General features: G+C 44.7%; 1 protein-coding gene across 1 annotated transcript in view; it reads right to left on the minus strand.

The window, feature by feature from the left end:
- LOC139435414 (neurofilament medium polypeptide-like) overlaps positions 1-19852 on the minus strand; it is a 21159-nt gene extending 1307 nt beyond the window's left edge. Inside the window, exons 1-2 of the mRNA XM_071206084.1 lie at positions 19412-19852; positions 17996-18801 (exon numbers count right to left, since the gene is read on the minus strand). Of these exons, the coding sequence (XP_071062185.1) occupies positions 17996-18801; positions 19412-19852 (1247 nt within the window). The remainder of the gene's footprint in view (positions 1-17995; positions 18802-19411) is intronic.
- Positions 19853-21429: the final 1577 nt, after the last annotated feature.

The raw sequence follows: 21429 nt of genomic DNA on the forward strand, positions 1-21429 counted from the left end.
TTGAATTGACTTGATAAATAAGTGAAGATAAGAAGATGTATTAACCATAAATTAATCAATTGGTAAATTAAAAATAGCGGTAAAGAGGAAAACTATTAAAGTGAAGTGAAAAATCATTCTAAAAACACACTGATAGAAAAGGGGGGGGGCTTGATGGAAGTATGCACTAGACTTTAAGTAGTGGGTGTTTTGGAGTTAGGAGTACAGAGTAGAACCATATTCTTCAATCTTTTCATCATGTTTACAAATTATTGTAGTGTGAATTTGGTAGTGTTTTAATTTGTTACAGTATTGATCAGTTCAAAGGGAGAGTTTTAGTAACAGCTCTATAAGATCAGACAAATATGTATTTATATAGGTCATGTTGAAGGGAAAGCTAGTTCTAAACTAAATATAGTATTTCAATTTGAGGTACTGGTTTCACCATTGTGGCATAGTTATTACCATAGGAGGGCTTTCGGATGGACATACGAAAGGACTTCTGTTTTTAAATCCTTGATAAAGTAGGGAGTAATTGTTGCATGTTCGGACACCCAGGGTTCCACGCACTGTTAAAGAGGGTAACATTGTTCTTTAAGTGCACCAGAATTGAAGATAAATGAATAGAATGAGTTATGGAATACATAGAGAGCAGAGCTTTACAGATCCTAGTAATGTTTTGACACAAGATAATAGTGATGTACACAAGTTTCTGAAATAGATCTATTAGTCATTTTAATACTAATTAGGTGTAAATGAATTGCAGTAGTAGTAGTAGTACTCTAAGGAAGTGACATTTTTTTTGGCTAGACACTTTTCAGGGAATGTGGGAAACAGTAATGAGGGGTTGGAGATATCTTGAACATTATAGTTGTAATTGTGAATTAATAAATGATGGCGCTCCATATATACAGATGTTTATAGACGGAGGATGCTGGCCTGTGCTGGAACATCTTTGCAGAGCATGACACATGGCCACAAAGACTGAGACCAACTGACCTTTGACCCTGACTGACAGGGTAACTTGGGAAGGCACTGTCAATGACTGACTCTGAGGTGTACCTGACCAAACCTGACTTTACAACCTGACAGTGTGAGTGAGTGTATGTCTGCATCTGATCAGTGCAACTGCATGATTTAAAACAATGACTAATCAAGCATGTTTTTGGACTAACACATTATTTTTGTGTGATAATAATGTGTGAAATGAGAGTTTTCCTAAAAATTCCACAAAAGGGGAAACCGCACAGGTGACCCGTTTCTAATCTGCTTGATGATATTTCACTCCCACAGGAGGTGGCAGTTTGCAGAATGTGAAACTCAAACTAAAACATGAAGATTCTGTTTCTTTTAGGACTGAAAGATGGAGAGAAACACTTCATTTCACTGAAGTGTTTACTGTGGAAATAATGGATGTACATTTGGGAAAAATGTTTGGTATTGTCTTATAATCCATTATGACCTGAAGGTTTTCTTCCCATACAGGATTTTATTTACACATGAGTTAATGTGTAAAAAAGGGGGAGTGTAAACTTCACAATGTACATTTAGGGACTGAAAAGAACCGGCTGCCCCAACTCGATTGTTCAATCTGACCATTGATTGACAGTTTTAGAATTGACCTGCTCCATATCTGGGGATAAGATGCTGTTTGATGAATGTTGACATGTCTCTAATATTGATTGAGTTATAGCAGATAACACAGATAAAGAATCAGTGGCCAAGGGGCTACCAGAGAGATGTAAGTCCAGAATGGAATACTGAAGAAGCTGACCTGTGAGTAATATTTCAACTAATGTTTCAACAGGTATTAAAGTAACTGAGGTTTGAAATGTAGAAAGAACATATTACAGTTAAAGCTAAAACATAGTAATGTAATGAGACACAATGTAATTTAAACAACATCATGTAACTAGTCTGGTAAAGAAGTAAGAGCCATAGACTTTATTGTTTAGTGTTAGGATTTGTCTGTGTTAGTATTTTTCGTGTCCTTTTCTATCTTTGGGTTTCCTATTTTATTTTGTAAAGTGTTCACCCCCGTTTCCTGCCTGTTTGCTTTCTGTCTGTTTCCCTCTCTGATTACCCAATTGTGTTCACCTGGTACCTATGTGTTTTCTCCTCCCTCCTCACCTGTCTCGTGTTTATGTGATTAGTCCTGGGTGTATTTAAGTTCTGTGTTTTCTGTCTCTCTTTGTCGGGTTGTCTTGTGTATTGGCTTGTCCACGGTGAGTGTTCTGTTCTGTCATTGTCCTTATAGCCTTGAAATAAAGGAATTTCACGTAAATCTGCATTTGGGTCCTACCTGCTTCACACATCGTAACAGTTTAGGTCATTATGGGGATATACATTTCATCTACATTTATAATAGAAAGACATTTGATGACAGTTTGTTGGAATTCTGTATTCATTTTTTCAGCGGGATAATATCTAAGCACTGACGGGTAAAAGCAGTATCCCCAGGAAGCCATTCACTTTGTTAGTATTGTGATTTTGGTTGTTTTTGAATCCATAACATTAGTGTGTTTCTTTACCAGAAACCTTAGCAGTTCAAATCATATTTAGATTTTTAATGGGATCTCAAGGATTTCATTTAAAAAATAAACACAGATGCTTGTCAGAAATTCAGAGCGATTGAAATATGTTATTTAGTTTACCTAAAGATGTTGGGGTTCTTATTTAGTTGGCACAGTCCAAGTATTAAGATTCTGAAGCTGCACAATTAATTTAGAAAACCTGTTCACAGACGTCTGTTGTTTTAAGACACCCCACCAACAGGCTCCAAGTGGCCACGCAGTGGTGGGTCAAACAGCTGAGGGCCCCAGAGCCCGGAGCGTAGGCTTGAGGGATTTGTATCAGATTTCTCCACACAGGTTGTTGACGCCAAAAGGGGGACCCGAGACGCAGGAGGCTGAAGGTCATCGGGACAAAGTGGATCAACCCCAGGCTCTCCGGCCCCGACCGAGTGACCCAGCGGATCTCTCAGGCCGTCCGCATAGGAGGAAAGGGGGACAGCTCGTACCACGGGAGCCAGTGTGCGGTGGGGAAACCACCTGCTAGGACCAGGGTCTGGGTCTCGTCATGGAGGTCGACACGGATGCTGTCATCAGCGGACTGGAGGAGAAGGACCTCGAGGACATCCATGCAGCAGACGACTTGGAAGCGGCTGGCAGTGGGCTGGGGGACTTGTCGAGGCAGCAGAGGAGTCTACTTCTCTCTGATCAGTTCCACCCGTGAAGGGAAAGCCGCATCTCCCCCTCCCTATCAGCTGTCGTTGTGGGCTATTCCTTCGGGGGGGGGGGGGCGGGCAGGCAGGCGGGCTGATGAATCACCACCAGGAGACTGCTTCTTAGCACTCAGCTGCCCCCTCATGGTTCCTTCACTGCCATGGGAAGTGATGTTCTGTTCCTTCACGATTTCAAATACTTTGGATCTCAGTTTCTGATGGATTTATACGATATTGGAGAGGAATGACAATAGTTATGTTTCAAGTGCCTTGTGTAAGTTGCACTCTTTTAAAAGAGTGCAAAAGGGGGATTGCAGCATCTGATATTTAAGAAGTGTGTTACATTTGAAATGGCAGAAAGTCTTGTTGCAATTTCCAGATATTAAAAGAGGTCCCTTGAGTTTCTCTGGTAATTATCAATAGTAGCAGTTAAGTGAATACTGTTCAAACAATACTTGTGTTTGTGTTTTATATTGATTTCTCTGTTTTATCCTTACATAAAGGTGAGGACTAAAATGGCTCTAAACAAGGGCTGTTTAGAGTAAACAGGGTGTATTGCCCTGTGGGGGAGGTGTATGTATGCAGGACATGGTGCTAGGTGGGGGAAGAGTATATTCTGCTTAAGATCTCTAGCATGTCATGTTTCAGGGAAGTCTACATATCTTGAATGGTATATGTGTGGGTGTAATTACTAATTCTGTGTAACCAGAAGTTGGAGATATGAGAGCTGAAATATTTGTGTTATCTTTGGAAGCAAAGAAATATCCTTTTAAGACACATCTGAGGTCTCTGGAATGTGGGGGGGTGGGGGTGTGTGTGTGGAGGTTGAGTAAACTCCACCCTTTCCTATATCTGTTGGTATGAAAGCCTATTCAGCTTTTTGTTCTGTCTCTCTCATCTCGCGCCGCCTGGACCGGAAGGTCGTGGCAGCCTGTGAACAAGGGCCAGGAGTAGGCATACTCCTGACATTACGCATGATATGATATGGCTTTGTATGGTAATGTATTGATTGTATTGCATTGTTATATTACCATTAAAATAGATTATTGTTTTTTAACGGATACTTGTATGTTCTGGATTCCTTCCTGTATGATAACCAGCTTGTTAGGGACGCGCGGAGATTTGAAAAGCGGACCAGTTGTCCCTACAAAATCTCTATCAGGGTGTTGAGGTGCTGTCCGATGTGCTAATTACGGGGGCAAAACCACACACACACACACACACACACACACACACACACACACACACACACACACACACACACACACACACGCACACACACACACACACACACACACACACACGGACTCCAGTGAACACTATTACGGCTACTATAGAGCACGCACAAAAGCACTAGCACACACACTACAAAGATGTAAAATATTATTTTACCAACAATGTGGAATTTATTGGCTACGTATTACACAGATTATGCACGGCTGCAGCAGCTATAACCATAACATAATAATTAAAATACCACAAACATGATATTGATACATATACAGATTATGCATATGATTTAGCAGATTTAGCGTTTGTAGAGAGAACAAATTCCAAGACTTGTGTTGTTGTACGTCACGTTAAAAGTAGCCGACTAAAAACGAACAAAAACAATTATTTTTAATTTTTCTTCCCTGAAGCAAAATAATTTATCATATAGTTTTAAATTATCATTTAAATAATATATCATATAAAATATAATCTCAGGCACAATGAAATGAAATAAATATAAAATTAAAATAAATGTGCAGACAGGGGAGCTCCGCTCCGCCTGCCTGCAGCTAGGGGGTGCTGCAGTGCCCTCAGCACCCCCCTTCCCGCGCCCCTGGGATTAAGTATAACATTTTGTTTTCATTTGGTTTCAATTGTCCAGAATATGTCGGCCGGCGAGCTCCAAGTGCAAATGGAGTCCAAGTTGATATCAAATACCCATAACACAGTAAGTAACCAGTTAACAAACGTATTAGCGTTAACATACATGCTCAAGCAATAGCTAGAGACAAGAGCTAAAACAATGCATAAGTACTATTTAAATGTTTTACCTTATTTCTGTTGTCTTATATTTTCCAAACTCACTGTTATATTCAACAGTTGGTCAATTATATTCAAAGCATGAATAGTTGCGTCAGGAGAAGAAACCTAGTTTGGATGGTTTGATGCTTATTTGATACCTCAGACCCTCACTGACTTACCTTCTGGACAATCATGTCTTGCATACTGGACCAATATTTACTTTTTTCAGTTCCGCCTTCAGCCAGTTATGGCCTTCCATGTCCATGAGAGTTCACAGATCTGAAGTTAGGCAGTGTGTCTGGGTGGATACCCTGGATGAATCAATTGCAGATTTTATTTCCTTCTCAAATTCCTTTTCGGGTGTGTGACAATTAAGACGCTGCACACATGTTTCAGACTGACACTATTGCGATGTTATTGTTATCTTACAAGCTGCAACCAAAATAATTGGCATCATCTCTGAGGGACAATAGGTTAGAAACTGTTACGGTGTGTGAAGCAGGTAGGACCCAAATGCAGATTAAAGTAAAAATAATTCCTTTATTTCAAGGCTATATAAACACTCACCGAGGACAAGCCAATACACAAGACGAACCGACAAAGACAGACAGAAAAAACAGAACTTAAATACACACAAGACTAATCATACAAACAAGACACAGGTGAGGAGGGAGGAGAAAACACAGGGACACCAGGTGAACACAATCGGTTAAATTAGACACACCAGGGAAACTAACGACAGGGAACAACAGACAGATTTAAACAAGACAAAACGCAGACAGAAAACCAAAAATAGATCTAGACAAGACACCATAAAGACAGATCGTGACAGTACCCCCCCCTCAAGGGACGGATCCCAGACGTCCCAAAAAAAGAACACAAAAGTCCAAAACCTCAAGCAGGGTGGGTGGAGGGGGTCCAGAGGAGGGACGTATCACTAGGCCACCAGGGTGGGTGGAGGGGGTCAGGAGGACGGGACTGAGCTGACCGCCCAGGAGCACAGCAGAGGACCAGGAAGGGATCTCGGGCGGACGGCCCGGGGGCAAGGCAAAGTTCAAAAAGGGGGACTCGGGCGGACGGCCCGGGGGCAAGGCAGAGTTCAAGGAGGGGTTCTCGGGCGGACGGCCCGGGGGCAAGGCAGAGTTCAAAAAGGGGTTCTCGGGCGGACGGCCCGGGGGCAAGGCAGAGTTTGAGGTGGGGCGAAGGCCACAGCTCTCAGGGGACCGGGCAGGAGCCGGTGTTGATCTCATTTCGGCAAACATTTCAGGGCTTTGTGGACTTAATCCATGACAAACTGGAGTTGAGACCAGGAGGCAGAGTCGCAGTCTTACACGCTTCTCTGCGCTCTCTCCTAGGCAGTCACCCATAGGAATCCCGAACCCAATAAAATACCCAATATTAGCGGTGTGTGTGTCTGCCCAAGGACAATTTAAGGTAAAACCTAATAGAGGTGTAATACATAATAACCTAATAAAAGTAAATGTAACAACTACTACAGTGCAACAAAACAGGAAGATTAAATGTGGTCTCTTAAACATAAGATCTCTAGCATCTAAAGCAATATTGGTAAATGATTTAATATCAGATTATAATATTGATATATGCTGTCTCACTGAAACTTGGTTGAGACATGAAGAATATGTCAGCATAAATGAGGCCACTCCACCCAGCCATATCAACACTCATATTGCTCGAGGCACGGGCCGAGGAGGTGGAGTTGCAGCAATCTTTGACTCAAGTTTACTTATCAATACTAAACCAAAATTAAATTATACCTCTTTTGAAAGCCTCGTTTTTAGTCTTACGCATCCAACCTGGAAAACTTTGCAGCCAATCTTATTTGTTACGGTGTATCGTGCACCAGGTCCTTTTTATCAACTTTGGTTCTTAAAACAGACAAAGTAATTATCGTAGGTGACTTTAATATTCATGTTGACGATGATAAAAATAGCCTTACTGTTGCATTTAACTCTATATTAGATTCTGTTGGTTTCTGTCAGAGTGTAAATAAACCAACCCACTGCTATAATCACTCTCGACCTTGTTCTGACTTATGGTATTGAAATTGAGCAACTATTAGTCGAACCGCATAATCCTGCTTTATCCGACCATTTCTTAGTAACTTTTGAAGTACTGTTACTAGACTACAAAGCATTAGTCAAAAGCTCTTGCAGCAGAAACCTATCTGTTAGTGCTATAGCCACATTTAAGGAAGAGATTCCACCAATACTTAACTCGATAGCATGTCTGCATGTAGGGGAGGAAACTTATACAAAATGTACACCACCCCAAATTGATCATGTTGTTGATAGTGCTATAGATGCGCTGCGAATAAAATTAGACTCTGTTGCTCCTTTGAAAAAGAAGAAAATAAAACAACATAGATTAGCTCCATGGCATAATGCCGAAACCCGAAAAAATAAAGCAAAAGTCTAGACAACTTGAAAGGATATGGCGTTCCACTAAACTTGAAGAATCTCGTTTAATTTGGCATATTACTCTCAATGAATATAAGAAAGCACTGCGTAAAGCGAGAGCAGCCTACTACTCTTCATTAATAGATGAGAATAAGAATAATGCAACATTTCTTTTCAGCACTGTAGCCAGGCTGACAGAGAGCCACAGCTCCATTGAGCCTTCTATTCCCATAGCACTCAGTAGTAATGATTTTATGTGCTTTTTTAACGATAAAATTGCTACTCTTAGAAACAAAATTAATGACCTCTTGCCTTTGACCAGTATAGTGTTATCAACAGCTCCCAGGAAACGTAAGTTCTAATATTACACTAGATAGTAAACTAGAATTCTTTTCAGCCATAAACCTTGAACAATTACATTCAATGATTCTCTCTTCTAAACCATCAACGTGCATGTTAGACCCAATTCCAAATAAGCTGTTGAAGGAAGTTTTTCCATTAATTAGCACTTCTTTATTAAATATTATGAATATGTCTTTATTATCAGGCTATGTTCCACAATCATTCAAAGTAGCAGTGATAAAACCGCTTCTTAAAAAGCACAACCTCGATCCAGAGGTTTTAGCCAACTATAGACCTATTTCTAATCTTCCGTTCCTCTCAAAAATTCTTGAGAAAGCGGTCGCAAAACAGTTGTGTGATTACTTAAAAAACAATGATTTATTTGAAGATTTTCAGGCTGGCTTTAGAACACATCATAGCACAGAGACAGCTCTGGTTAAAGTCACAAATGATATTCTAATAGCCTCAGACAAGGGACTTGTCTCTATTCTTGTTTTGCTCGATCTCAGTGCTGCATTTGATACTATCGACCATGATATCCTATTGCAAAGACTAGAGCACTTAGTTGGCATACAGGGAACTGATGTAGGCTGGTTTAGGTCCTATCTATCTGAACGCTCTCAGTTTGCACGTTTTAACGATGAATCTTCCACGCAAACCAAAGTTAGCCATGGAGTGCCACAGGGCTCAGTGCTCGGACCTATTTTGTTCACATTATATATGCTTCCGTTAGACAATATTATAAGGAATCATTCTGTAAACTTTCATTGTTATGCGGATGATACTCAACTATATTTATCAATCAAGCCTGATGAAATCATCTAAATAAAATTCAAGACTGCCTTAAGGACTTAAAAACGTGGATGACCTTAAACTTTTTGATGTTAAACACGACCAAAACTGAAGTTATTGTACTTGGCCCGAAGAATCTACGAAACAGATTATCTAAAGATATACTAACTATGGATGGCATTAATTTGGCCTCCAGTGAGACTATAAGGAATCTTGGTGTTATATTTGATCAGGATTTATCCTTTAACGCCCACATAAAATCAATTTAAAGGACCGCCTACTTCCATCTACGTAGCATTGCAAAAATCAGGCATATCTTGCCTCAAAACGATGCAGAGAATCTAGTCCATGCATTTGTTATTTCTAGGCTGGATTATTGTAACTCTTTATTATCAGGGAGTACCAAGAAGTCAGTCAAGTCGCTTCAGCTGATTCAAAATGCTGCGGCTCGTGTACTAACCAGAGTAAGGCAAATGTCAGCCTTATGAACGGAGGTACCGTGGGACTTGCCCTTCCCATGTACGGGAGTCCGCTCAATGGAAATGCGATGTCAAGTTCCGATGTCAAGTTCCTGTCAGCGGCTAGACATATGTTACCAGTGTTTACCAGTGTTGCCAGGGGCATGATAACATCCTCCACTGGAGGTTGGGTGTTGCTGCTGTGAATAAGGCCGACTATGGGTGCCGATGGGCGGACGGTAAAGCACCGCAAAGTAGACCCCCTTTAAGTGTAGCCAGGGGCACGAGCAAAATCCTCCATGGAGGTTGGGTGCTGCTGCTGTGAAGAAGGCCGACTATGGCTGCCGATGGGCGGACGGCAAAGCACCGCAAAGTAGACCCCCTTTAAGTGTAGCCAGGGGCACGAGCAAAATCCTCCATGGAGGTTGGGTGCTGCTGCTGTGAAGAAGGCCGACTATGGGTGCCGATGGGCGGACGGCAAAGCACCGCAAAGTAGACCCCCTTTAAGTGTAGCCAGGGGCACGAGCAAAATCCTCCATGGAGGTTGGGTGCTGCTGCTGTGAAGAAGGCCGACTATGGGTGCCGATGGGCGGACGGCAAAGCACCGCAAAGTAGACCCCCTTTAAGTGTAGCCAGGGGCACGAGCAAAATCCTCCATGGAGGTTGGGTGCTGCTGCTGTGAAGAAGGCCGACTATGGGTGCCGATGGGCGGACGGCAAAGCACCGCAAAGTAGACCCCCTTTAAGTGTAGCCAGGGGCACGAGCAAAATCCTCCATGGAGGTTGGGTGCTGCTGCTGTGAAGAAGGCCGACTATGGGTGCCGATGGGCGGACGGCAAAGCACCGCAAAGTAGACCCCCTTTAAGTGTAGCCAGGGGCACGAGCAAAATCCTCCATGGAGGTTGGGTGCTGCTGCTGTGAAGAAGGCCGACTATGGGTGCCGATGGGCGGACGGCAAAGCACCGCAAAGTAGACCCCCTTTAAGTGTAGCCAGGGGCACGAGCAAAATCCTCCATGGAGGTTGGGTGCTGCTGCTGTGAAGAAGGCCGACTATGGGTGCCGATGGGCGGACGGCAAAGCACCGCAAAGTAGACCCCCTTTAAGTGTAGCCAGGGGCACGAGCAAAATCCTCCATGGAGGTTGGGTGCTGCTGCTGTGAAGAAGGCCGACTATGGGTGCCGATGGGCGGACGGCAAAGCACCGCAAAGTAGACCCCCTTTAAGTGTAGCCAGGGGCACGAGCAAAATCCTCCATGGAGGTTGGGTGCTGCTGCTGTGAAGAAGGCCGACTATGGGTGCCGATGGGCGGACGGCAAAGCACCGCAAAGTAGACCCCCTTTAAGTGTAGCCAGGGGCACGAGCAAAATCCTCCATGGAGGTTGGGTGCTGCTGCTGTGAAGAAGGCCGACTATGGGTGCCGATGGGCGGACGGCAAAGCACCGCAAAGTAGACCCCCTTTAAGTGTAGCCAGGGGCACGAGCAAAATCCTCCATGGAGGTTGGGTGCTGCTGCTGTGAAGAAGGCCGACTATGGGTGCCGATGGGCGGACGGCAAAGCACCGCAAAGTAGACCCCCCTTTAAGATTCCCAGGGGCACGAGATTCTTGAGGGTGTGATCATCTTGGTTTAGTCCGTGGGGGAGTGCTTAAGTTCGGGGGCCCGGGGACCCAAGGTGTGCGAGGTTCTGGAAGTACGCATGTCAGGGAGAGATCCTGGAGCTCCTTAGTCCGTGTTTTGGGGGTCTTGGAGCGGCCACAGAGAGGTGCTTTTCCCCGGGGTATGTCATGGAAGTCTGAAATAACCTGTTTGCTCATGTCAGGGAGAGATGCTGGGGCTGCTGCGTCTGTGTTTTGGGGGTCTTGGAGCGGCCCCGAAGAGGTGGCTTTGTCGGTGTACGTAATGTAAGTGTGAACTAGCCTGTTTTCTCAAGGCAGGGAGGGATCCTGGAGCTCCTTAGTCCGTGTTTTGGGGGTCTTGGAGCGGCCACAGAGAGGTGCTTTTCCCCGGGGTATGTCATGGAAGTCTGAAATAACCTGTTTGCTCATGTCAGGGAGAGATGCTGGGGCTGCTGCGTCCGTGTTTTGGGGGTCTTGGAGCGGCCCCGAAGAGGTGGCTTTGTCGGTGTACGTAATGTAAGTGTGAACTAGCCTGTTTTCTCAAGGCAGGGAGGGATCCTGGAGCTCCTTAGTCCGTGTTTTGGGGGTCTTGGAGCGGACACAGAGAGGTGCTTTTCAAGCTCGGTCTCCTTGCAGTGTGAAATAAACAGAGTGCTCGTGTCCGATCGTGCTACTAATTGATAACTTTTAATAGGAATGTCTGTTTGACATGTGTTCAGAAAGTGCTATTTATTCAGAAATATCACTTTCTGAATGACCCATTTTAATTTGAAACTGACTTAAAACAGACCACCCGACCTTTGCAACTAATCTACCCACGTGTAGCATGCTATTTTCGGTTATAAATATTGTCTTATCACCACGGATGTGCCTGTATTTAACAACCAAAAGCTTACAGCACCGGGTATTCCCAGGCGGTCTCCCATCCAAGTACTGACCCGGCCCGACTCTGCTTAGCTTCCGAGATCGGACGAGATCGGGCGTGCTTTTTTTTTTTTTATCTTTTTTTATTGTATCAAAACGTGACCTTTTTACATTTTAAAACACACATCGTCCACCTTACCGATCCAAAAAAAAAAGAACCCCAAGGCTTCATACAAGATCTCATAGCCACAACTTTTCAGCATTGCTACTTTTCACATCCACATATGCATATTTTCAGCACATTTCCCCACAGATTGATTCTTCGGACCTGACATTGCACATCACATATTCCTTTCCACATTGGTTTCATTATGTCTGGCTTCCTTGCACAAAATTGTACTCCAGACTCCCTTCCTTCAATTCAATTAGAGCACACTCCTCCACCATCATGCTCACAAATTCATCCCTCTTCATATACACAAATAACATCCCTATATCCCTCTTTAAGCTCCTCACCATTATGTCCCAGACTTCTAGTTTTTTCCCCTCATAATGTGAATAGTTTCTCCTAACCTTTACTGCATATCTCGCATGACTTAGCACGAGGTTCAGGAGACCCACATTACATTCATCCATCTTCCCTCTCCAACCAAACAACCACAGTTCCTTCCATTCCATTCTTCTCAAAAAAACCCATTCCAACACCTCTCAATCAACTCTTTCATCCTAGCAAAAAAAGACCCCAACATAGTGCATTCAAAGAATTCGTGCATCACATTCTCCACCCCTATTTTGCATACATCACATTCTTTATTTACCCCCTTGTCAAACATGCTCACGATTAGTGCTGCGTACCTGGACTCACATTCAGGTTCAGGTCCGGACTCAAGTCCAGAGGTTCAGGTTCAGGTCCGGACTTATAAGTCCGTACCTGAACCCATGGCTTGTGTCAAGTTGTGTGAGTAACTAAAGTGAACTTATTGTGAGCTAATTATCAATTGAAAATTAACTCATAATCAACTCAAATTCAAACTCATCAGGTTTATTGTGCTCCCTTCCAACTTGTGTCTACATTTCTCTACAAAGTACAAATGTGCCACTTAGTCTACAAATGACTTATGACAGCAACTACAGTGAACTACTACAAAGTTCAAACATGTATTTCATTTACCAAACTAAAGTAACCAAACAGTCCCTGAGCTGACTGAGCCTAAATCCCTAAAACGTTGCTGAAAGGTAGAGTGTAGAGTAGACTATACACATTACACTGTTACACACCTACTATACAGTATAGGCTACACTGTAGTGACTGTACAGTCAGAGTGTACTGTACTGTCTGTGCACCATGTATTTTCTACAACTCTACAATACATACTGTTAGAAATTAAAATCAATGTTGATATGGCGTAATTTTGAATTAAATACACTAATTTAAATCAGTTTTATTCTGAAAAAACCGGAAGTTCACACTATTAACTTAATACTTTTATTCTGAAAATTCTTCACTTCCGGTTAGCATTAGCATGTGGCAAAATTCTACGTTTTCAAACCGTGAATCGAAGGTGAAATGACATGTGATGTTGTACACTGAACACACTGGGATTAGCACTCATTTATTGACGCTGAATAACGTTTATCAGGGAATGTTTAAATAACCACAAGACACCAGAATATACGTAAGTGCTAGTTTTTTTGCGAGTCCAAGTACCGGTTCCTGACGTTCCGGTTTTAACCGGACTTGAACCGAAACTTTTTACAAGTCCAGTACCGGTTCGGCGTACCGGTACGCAGCACTACTCACGATCAGATTATTAAAGATCCTATTATGTCTCAGGAGGAAATCAAATTGTTCACACTCAACATTGTTGCCCTTCACCCTCAGGTTTCCCCATATACCCTTCACTTCTACATTGTTCATTACCTTTCCCCACACTTTTTCCCCTGCTGGCCTCCTTGGTATCCCTTTTGCCAACATCCCATATATTCCCCTGGTCTTGATCTTCCCCAATTCACACTTTTTATCCCCTTCACCCACATATAACTTCATCTCATTATCATTCACACTCCCCTTGCACTCTCACTCTCTATCATCCACTTCCACTCCACAGGCATCCCCTCTATTACATTTTCCATTATATTTTCAGCTGTGCCAGAACCCATTATAAGGTCCTTACCCCTCACCTCATCCACCACCACCTGTGCCCTCATAAATCCCGGCACAAACTCATAAACTAGATCCCTCAGTGTCCTGAACCCCGCTCTCCACATAGGTAGGTTGAATAAAACAGCCCCTTCCTTTGTTATTTTGGGATTCAGGAAGATGGGCTGCTTCCACACCTGTTCTTTTCTTTCACACACATAATTTATTTTTGGCAACAAAGAGCCCCACGCACCCACCACCTCCCTCTGGAAGTCGCTTAGCCCCACCATATCTCCTCGTCTTATCCTCATGAAAACCGCGCTATCCCCACACTCCCCACACCTTTGTAGCGCCTCTCTCATGAAAATCTTCCATACATAGTCATTCCCCTCATCCAGGTATTTTATCATTGTTTTTACCCTTAAGGCCCCCAGCTTCCTTTCCAGATTAATCAGTTTTAACCCCCCGTCTTTGTATTCATTCTCCATCACCTCTTTCGCAATCCTAACCCCCTTCCCGTCCCAGATAAATTCACTTATTATTTTGTCCACTTCTTTTAGTACCTTTTCAGGCACCTCCCTCACAGTCATCACATATACCAATTTACTCATTATTAGCCCATTTATAATTATTATTTTCCCCCTCAGTTTCAATTTCCTCCCCTTCCACCATCTCAAAGTTTCCTGATCCCCTCGACAATGCCCTCGTATTGCACATCTCTCCCTACCTTATCCCTAATTCCCATATTTATTCCTAACACCCTAAAATATTCTTTGTTTTCCTTCAACCCCATCTCCATCTTCCCTACCCTCCCCTCTCCCAGCACCATGTATTCAGACTTCTCCTTATTTACTCTTGCCCCTGACGCCCCTCCATATGTTTTAAGAACCTCAAAAACCCCTCTAATACTTCCCATATCCCTCACCATCACCGTTGTATCATCAGCATATTGAAACAACAAACTCCTCCGCCCCCCCGGCACCTCTATCCCTCTGATCGCCTCACTCTGTAACAGCATTGCCGCCAGCGGCTCAGCCGACAGTGCGTATAGCATCGCGGAGAGAGGGCATCCCTGCCGGACCGATCTCCCCAGCTTAAATACATTTGTGACTATCCCGTTAATTTTCACACAACTCACCGCCCCAGCATACATCCTCCTTATCCACTAGGGCTGTGCATCTTCACTGGTCTCACGATTCGATTCGATTACGATTATCCTGTCAACGATTCGATTCGGTTCGATATCCCGGTGCATCACGGTGCATCACGATTCATACCAATGCGTTGCATCCTCAATTTTCTATATTACTGCACATGGCTTATTTTTCATCAATGCATACTGCATGTATGTAAATACATATGAACTCTCTTTTTATTATTTAGAAAGTGCTTCAGAAATCAATTACATAAATGTCTTGACATTAATTTATAAACCAAAATAAATGAATTGTATAGGTCTAGCCTCCGTGTGTGAAGTTGTTCCATTCTCAATGTCCTGAATGTGGCATCACACACAGGACTTGAGTCTGAACACAGCAGACAACAGGAGTATTTACAACAGCATATACAAACAAAAATACTGCATGTGGGTGCACACTTACATTCTCTGTCTTACTGTTACATAAATCCCATGAATGTATGAGATTAAATTAGCTTCATTATATCTCAGTGATTAAGTGAATAACAACGTTTCTATCGGGTCACTATCAGCCTGTCACTCATTATTTTCAGGGAGGGGGCGGGGCTTGGAGTAACGGAGAGGAGACGGTGATCGCGGAAGCTTTTTTCCTCCTGCCTTCACAAACTTTACACACGTATATATCGTCTGCAAATTGCTAGAGGACATTCATACTTTGCAATCCAAGACTTAATTAAATCCACCAAAAACCTGACATGATTGTAACGCGATTATTTTTGAAAAACATAAATCCCTCCCTGTGTCTCTGAGCCGCAGCGACATGCACGGAGTGATTCAGAGCGGGTCCTGCTGTTGTCGGTTCTGGACTGGTGTTCTTGTGTTGGTGGATAAAGCAGACTGCTCCGTGTTGCTGTGCCGCTGTCACGTATGTTCCCTGATCTCTGCGTCACCGACCGATTTGATATTAAAGTGACAGAAAAAACGTTATAGTAAAGCCGCGGCCGGAAAATCAGGAAGCAACGTTACTACTCTATAACCGATTATCTTCCGTCACTGCATCGAGACCGAATCGTCCACGTCCGCATCGCAATGCATCGTAGAAACGATTATTTTCAACACCCCTATTATCCACCCTATCAAACCTTCCCCAAATCCCGCTCTCTCTAGCACCTTAAACAGATACATGTGATTCACCCTATCAAACGCTTTATTTAGGTCCAGGCTCACAACCACCCCTCCTATGCCCTTCTTCATGTGGTCAAGTGTGTCCCTAATACTACACACCGTGTCACTTATCTCTCTCCCTGGAATACTATAAGCCTGTGTGTCACCCACTACCGTCCCAATCACCCTCTTTATCCTGTTTGACAACACCCGTGCTATTATTTTGTAATCAGTGTTGAGCATCGTCAGTGGTCTGTAATTCTCAAGCCTATCCCTACTTCCCTTCTTAAACAGTATACTTATAACCCCCGTTGAGAGATCGGCCGGCAGTTCCTCCCTCCTCCTCCAACTGCTCAAATAGCACACAGAGTATAGGCACCAGTACCTCCCCGAACTCTACATAAAATTCAGCTGTTAGGCCATCTATCCCCGGGCTTTTATTCCTCCCCAACCCTTTTAGTGCAATCTCAACCTCCCCCTTTCCTATTTTCCCCTCACACATTTCCCTCCCTTCTTCACTCAACCTCCTATGCATACTACTTAGAGTTGCCTCTAAGCCCCCCTCATCTAGCTTCTCTTCTCTAAACAAATCCCCATAAAAAGCCTCTACCCTTTTCGCTATCCCAGCTAGGTCCTTGATGATTTCCCCCTTTTCCCCCTCAATTTGTGCAATATAATTCCCTCCCTGTTCCTCTTCTCTAACCCTAAAAAGAAACCGTGCATTTTTCCCCTTCCACCAAATATTCTGCCCTACTCCTTACCATGGCCCCCATACATTTCTCCCTTTCCATTTCACCCAGCTCCCCCTTGTAACCTCATGAAGTTGCCCAGATCTCTTCCTGCCTCCTCACTCATCTCCCCTTCCTCTCTTTCTAGCTCCCTTCTAACCTTCTTCTCCCTCTCTCTTCCTTTTCTGCTTCTTTCACAACTATATTTTATACTCATTTTTTTTATTTCCCGTTTAAACCTCTCCCACCACCACACTATATCCACACCTGTCCAACTCCCCTGTTTCATAATGCATTCTCTCACTTTATCCCTGTATTTGTCTTCTTTTAACAGCATACCATTTAAGCACCACACCCCCCCGCTTTTCCCCCTGATTCTTTCATTTAACCCGAAGTGTAAAATGGCATGATCGCTCATGGCCACCGCCCTATACCCAATGTTATCTATCATTCCTCCCATGCTCCCCTTGCAGTATAAAATGTCTATCCTACTCTGCTTTAACACCCCCTCCACCACCTGTTTCCTGGAAAACACCCTTTTGTCCCTATTTTTTCCTCTCCACACGTCATGCATCCCATTTGTCCCCATCACTTTTTTTAACATTTCTCGAGAGGAGTCTCTTTTAAAGACCATCCCCCCAGCCACATCAATTGTCCCACACCACACATTGAAATCCCCCACAATCATACTATTCTTCCCACACTTCCCCTCCAACCCCTCAAAGAACTCCCTCCTTCCTTTCTCCTCATTGGGGGCGTACACATTTATTAATTTAAACCCTTCCCCCATATATTCAAACACCACACCAATCATCCTCCCTTCACCATCATCCTCAACTTTCTCTACTCTTTCCACCACCCCCGCTTTCACCAAAATAGCCACTCCCCTAGCATTCACACCCCCATTATTTACATAGACATCACCCAACCAATCCTTTCTAACCTCATCCACACATCTCTCATCCCAGTGGGTCTCCTGTAGACAGATAATGTCAGCCTCACATAACATTATCGCCTTCTCCCTCCTCTCCTTTTTCTTGAGCCCTTGCCCGTTGAAGGATATGATTTTTACCATCCACACAAAAAAATGAGGGAAAACATCAATCTACTCCCTTTTCCCTCACCCATGGTCCTCGTCTGCTGTCGTGGATGCCCGCTCTGCACTCCTCACACTCCGGGACCGTTTACGATGCCTCGACTTTTCGTTCCGTCCCTCACTGTAATGTACTGCGCCCACATTCCTCCTACTCCTCTCCACGCCTTTCTTCTCCTCCTGCTCGGCTGGCTCTGTCACCATCGTCTCCTCCAGCTCATCTCCTGCCTCCTCCGCTGCCTCCAGCTCCACTCCGACCCGTTCCATCGCCTCCATGGTCTCTAGCTCCTCTCCCGCTGGCTCCGTCACTACCCCGGCCTCCAGCTCCTCTCCAAACAGCTCCGTCGTCACCATGGCTTCCCGCTCCTCTCCCGTTGACTCCACCGCACTCTCCACCTCCACAGCCTTCTCCTCCTTCGATTCCGTCGCTGCATCTTCTTCCACACCTGCTTCCACATTTGAAGCCCTCGTTCCCAGATCCTCGCCAGCTCCTCCGTCTTTGGCTCTCTCTCTTCTTTCCGCTTTCTCATTTCTTTGAGCAGCTCTTTTTTTCCTCCTCCTTTCTGCACTCGAGAGAGCCTCCTCACTCTTTCCCCCCTTCACCCCCTTCTTCCTCACCTCCCTTACATCCTTCTCACTCACTTCCTCCTCCCCACTTGTTTCTCTCTCTCCTCCATCCATTTCTACAGTATCCAAAACATTCCCCTCGCCCATGAACGGGGCAGGGGGGTCGGGGGGGGGTGGGGGGAGGCCTATCCGAAGATGAGGATGGGACAGGGGTTGGGGTAGAGGGCGGGTAAGGAGGCGGGTCTGGCACCTCATCTGGGATTTTCGGCTCTGGGGGGGGAGGGGGTGGGGGTGGGGGAGGGGGTGAGGGTGGGGTGTTACCCCTGGGATGCATAGGTGTGGGAAATGTCTCATCCTCAAATTCAAACTCTTCCCCTCTTCCCCTCTCTCCTCCACAGTTCCGTGCCAAGTGCCCTACCCCATTGCATCTGTAGCACTTCACCTTCGGACATTCCCTAAAAATATGCCCAGGCCTGAGGCAATGCCTGCAGACCTGGGTCTGCCCATCATGTTTCACTGCGAACAACTCATAACCCCCCACAACTTCGAATTTAGTTGAGTATGGGAGTGAGCGCACCTCCTCACCAAAAACCACCCTCAAGTGTCGAGTTCCATCCACCACCCTTGTCCCCGGAATGGTTCTCCTCACAATTCGTGACACCGGTTCCACCCCCCATTCACCCAGTTTCGCCAATATCACCCCATCATTTATATACACAGGTAAATTCATAAAAGACACCGTGACTTCATTTTTCTTCAGCTCCTGTGCAGATACAATAACACCTTTCACCCTTAACCCCTCCAACAATCTCTCCTTCCCTCTCCAAGTCTTCATTGTCACCTCATACTCCCTATCCCCTTTAATCCTACACCCCATTACTCTCCCACACAGCTCCTGAATTCCCACCACCACATCCAACACCGTCAGCTTAGTGCTTCCACCCTCCACAAAGACTTTCACTGTGAAGTCTACACGAAACACATCCCCCCCATCGTCACCCACATTTTCCTTTCCAATTCCCTCTTTTCCTTTCCCCTCTTTCTTTCCCAATTTGCCATCTTTTGACCCATCGTCTTTCCCATCTCCACTTCCCTTCTCATGGTTTTCACCACCTTTATTTTGCCCCTTTCCCGAGGGCCCTTCCCCCGCACTCTGCTCATCTTCCTCCCTGCCTTCCTCTGTTGTGCTTTCACAATGTCCTTTTATTGCGAAAGCTGACCCCCCACCACCAGCATACCTTCCCTTGCCCATTTTGGAGAAGCCAGCTGCTAAGGTAGCAGGAGGGGGATGGGCTCTGCCTTCTAACTCAGTCTCTTCCATGCTTCCCTTCCATCAGGCACTGTCATATTGGCATTCATCTCCACTCTCTCTCCGTTTTCTCCCATCTTTGCAACTTTCTTTTCATTCCCCTCTTCATTTACCTCCATCTCCTGCTTCCTGTTAGCATCCCTTAGCTTTCCCTCCTCGTTTTCCTCCGTCTGCATAGTTCCAATTCCCACCATGGGAACCCAGTGATTCGGCCTCCCTAGACAGCAGTGCCGTTTAGGGAGATGATTATCCAAAAGTCCGTTTCAAAATCGTCCAGAAAATAGTGTTTTTTTCCGAGCTTGCCTCCAAACAAATGTGGAGCTCTTCCTTCTCCAGTCATACAGATCACTCCTAGTGGCTCAGAGTGGTATGGCCGTAAGCAAAGAGTTTGGAGGGCTATTGGCTCCTTGTAGCTGAGGGGGGCTGGCTGGCTGTCTCAGGGCCGAGTTTGGGTGCTGAAAGGCGGACTGCCAAACCGCCTTGTCGATACCCAGCAGCTGTGGGTTCTGCAGGGGTCCCCGGGCCTGCCTGTGAGCCTGTCTCCCCCTCTCCAGCACCTGCGAGCTCTCTGTGGTGCTGGAGAGGCATTTTCAGGCTTCTCTCTGCACCCTTTTCCCCCTACACAAATGACTTTTAAATGGATACTTTTGGATGTAAATGGTTCACTGTGTCACGGCTATGGGTCTCTGAAACAATCAGGCACTTAGGGGCTGCAGGAACACTTTACCCGCCTTGTAAACACCTTCTCCTGGGTAAAACAATCCATTTATTTCCGCCTGCTTTCCATCAGCACCCGCCAGTCATTTCAAACGGTTTCAAATCGTTTTTTCACTTTTAAAAACAGCTTTCTGCCCTGTAAATGATTTCTAATCATTATTACCGTCATGGAGGAGCTGCAGGGACACTTTACCCGCCTTTTAAACACCTTTTCCTGGGTAAACAATCAATGTATTTCCGCCTGCTTTCCATCAGCACCCGCCAGTCATTTCAAACGGTTTCAAATCGTTTTTTCACTTTTAAAAAGAGCTTTCTGCCCTGGCAATTATATCTAATCATTATTACCGTCATGGAGGAGCTGCAGGAACACTTTACCCGCCTTCTAAACACTTATTCCTGGCTAAAACAATCAATGTATTTCCGCCAGGGTCACAGCCTGCTGCTGCGGCGGCTGCTGCTGCTGCTGCTGCTCTCCCTCCCTAAATTCACATCAAACTCACCCAGCTTTCACACACTATTTCATGGGTAATAAAGCCATGTGCACACTGTATTTAAAGTAATGTTAGCCAGCTTTCAGACACTAATTCCTGGGGAAGAAAGTCACCCTGGACGGGTCATCAAATGTGATTGAAATGGACAGATTCCTGTACATTTCAATCACTTTTAATGGGAGTCGTGAGGTGTGGATGAAATGGCCATATCTTCCTTAAATTCACATCAAACTCACCCAGCTTTCACACACTATTTCATGGGTAATAAAGCCATGTGCACACTGTATTTAAAGTAATGTTAGCCAGCTTTCAGACACTAATTCCTGGGGAAGAAAGTCACCCTGGACGGGTCATCAAATGTGATTGAAATGGACAGATTCC

Source organism: Pseudochaenichthys georgianus, chromosome 16 (genome assembly GCF_902827115.2).
Source record: "Pseudochaenichthys georgianus chromosome 16, fPseGeo1.2, whole genome shotgun sequence".
Lineage (NCBI taxonomy): Eukaryota > Metazoa > Chordata > Actinopteri > Perciformes > Channichthyidae > Pseudochaenichthys > Pseudochaenichthys georgianus.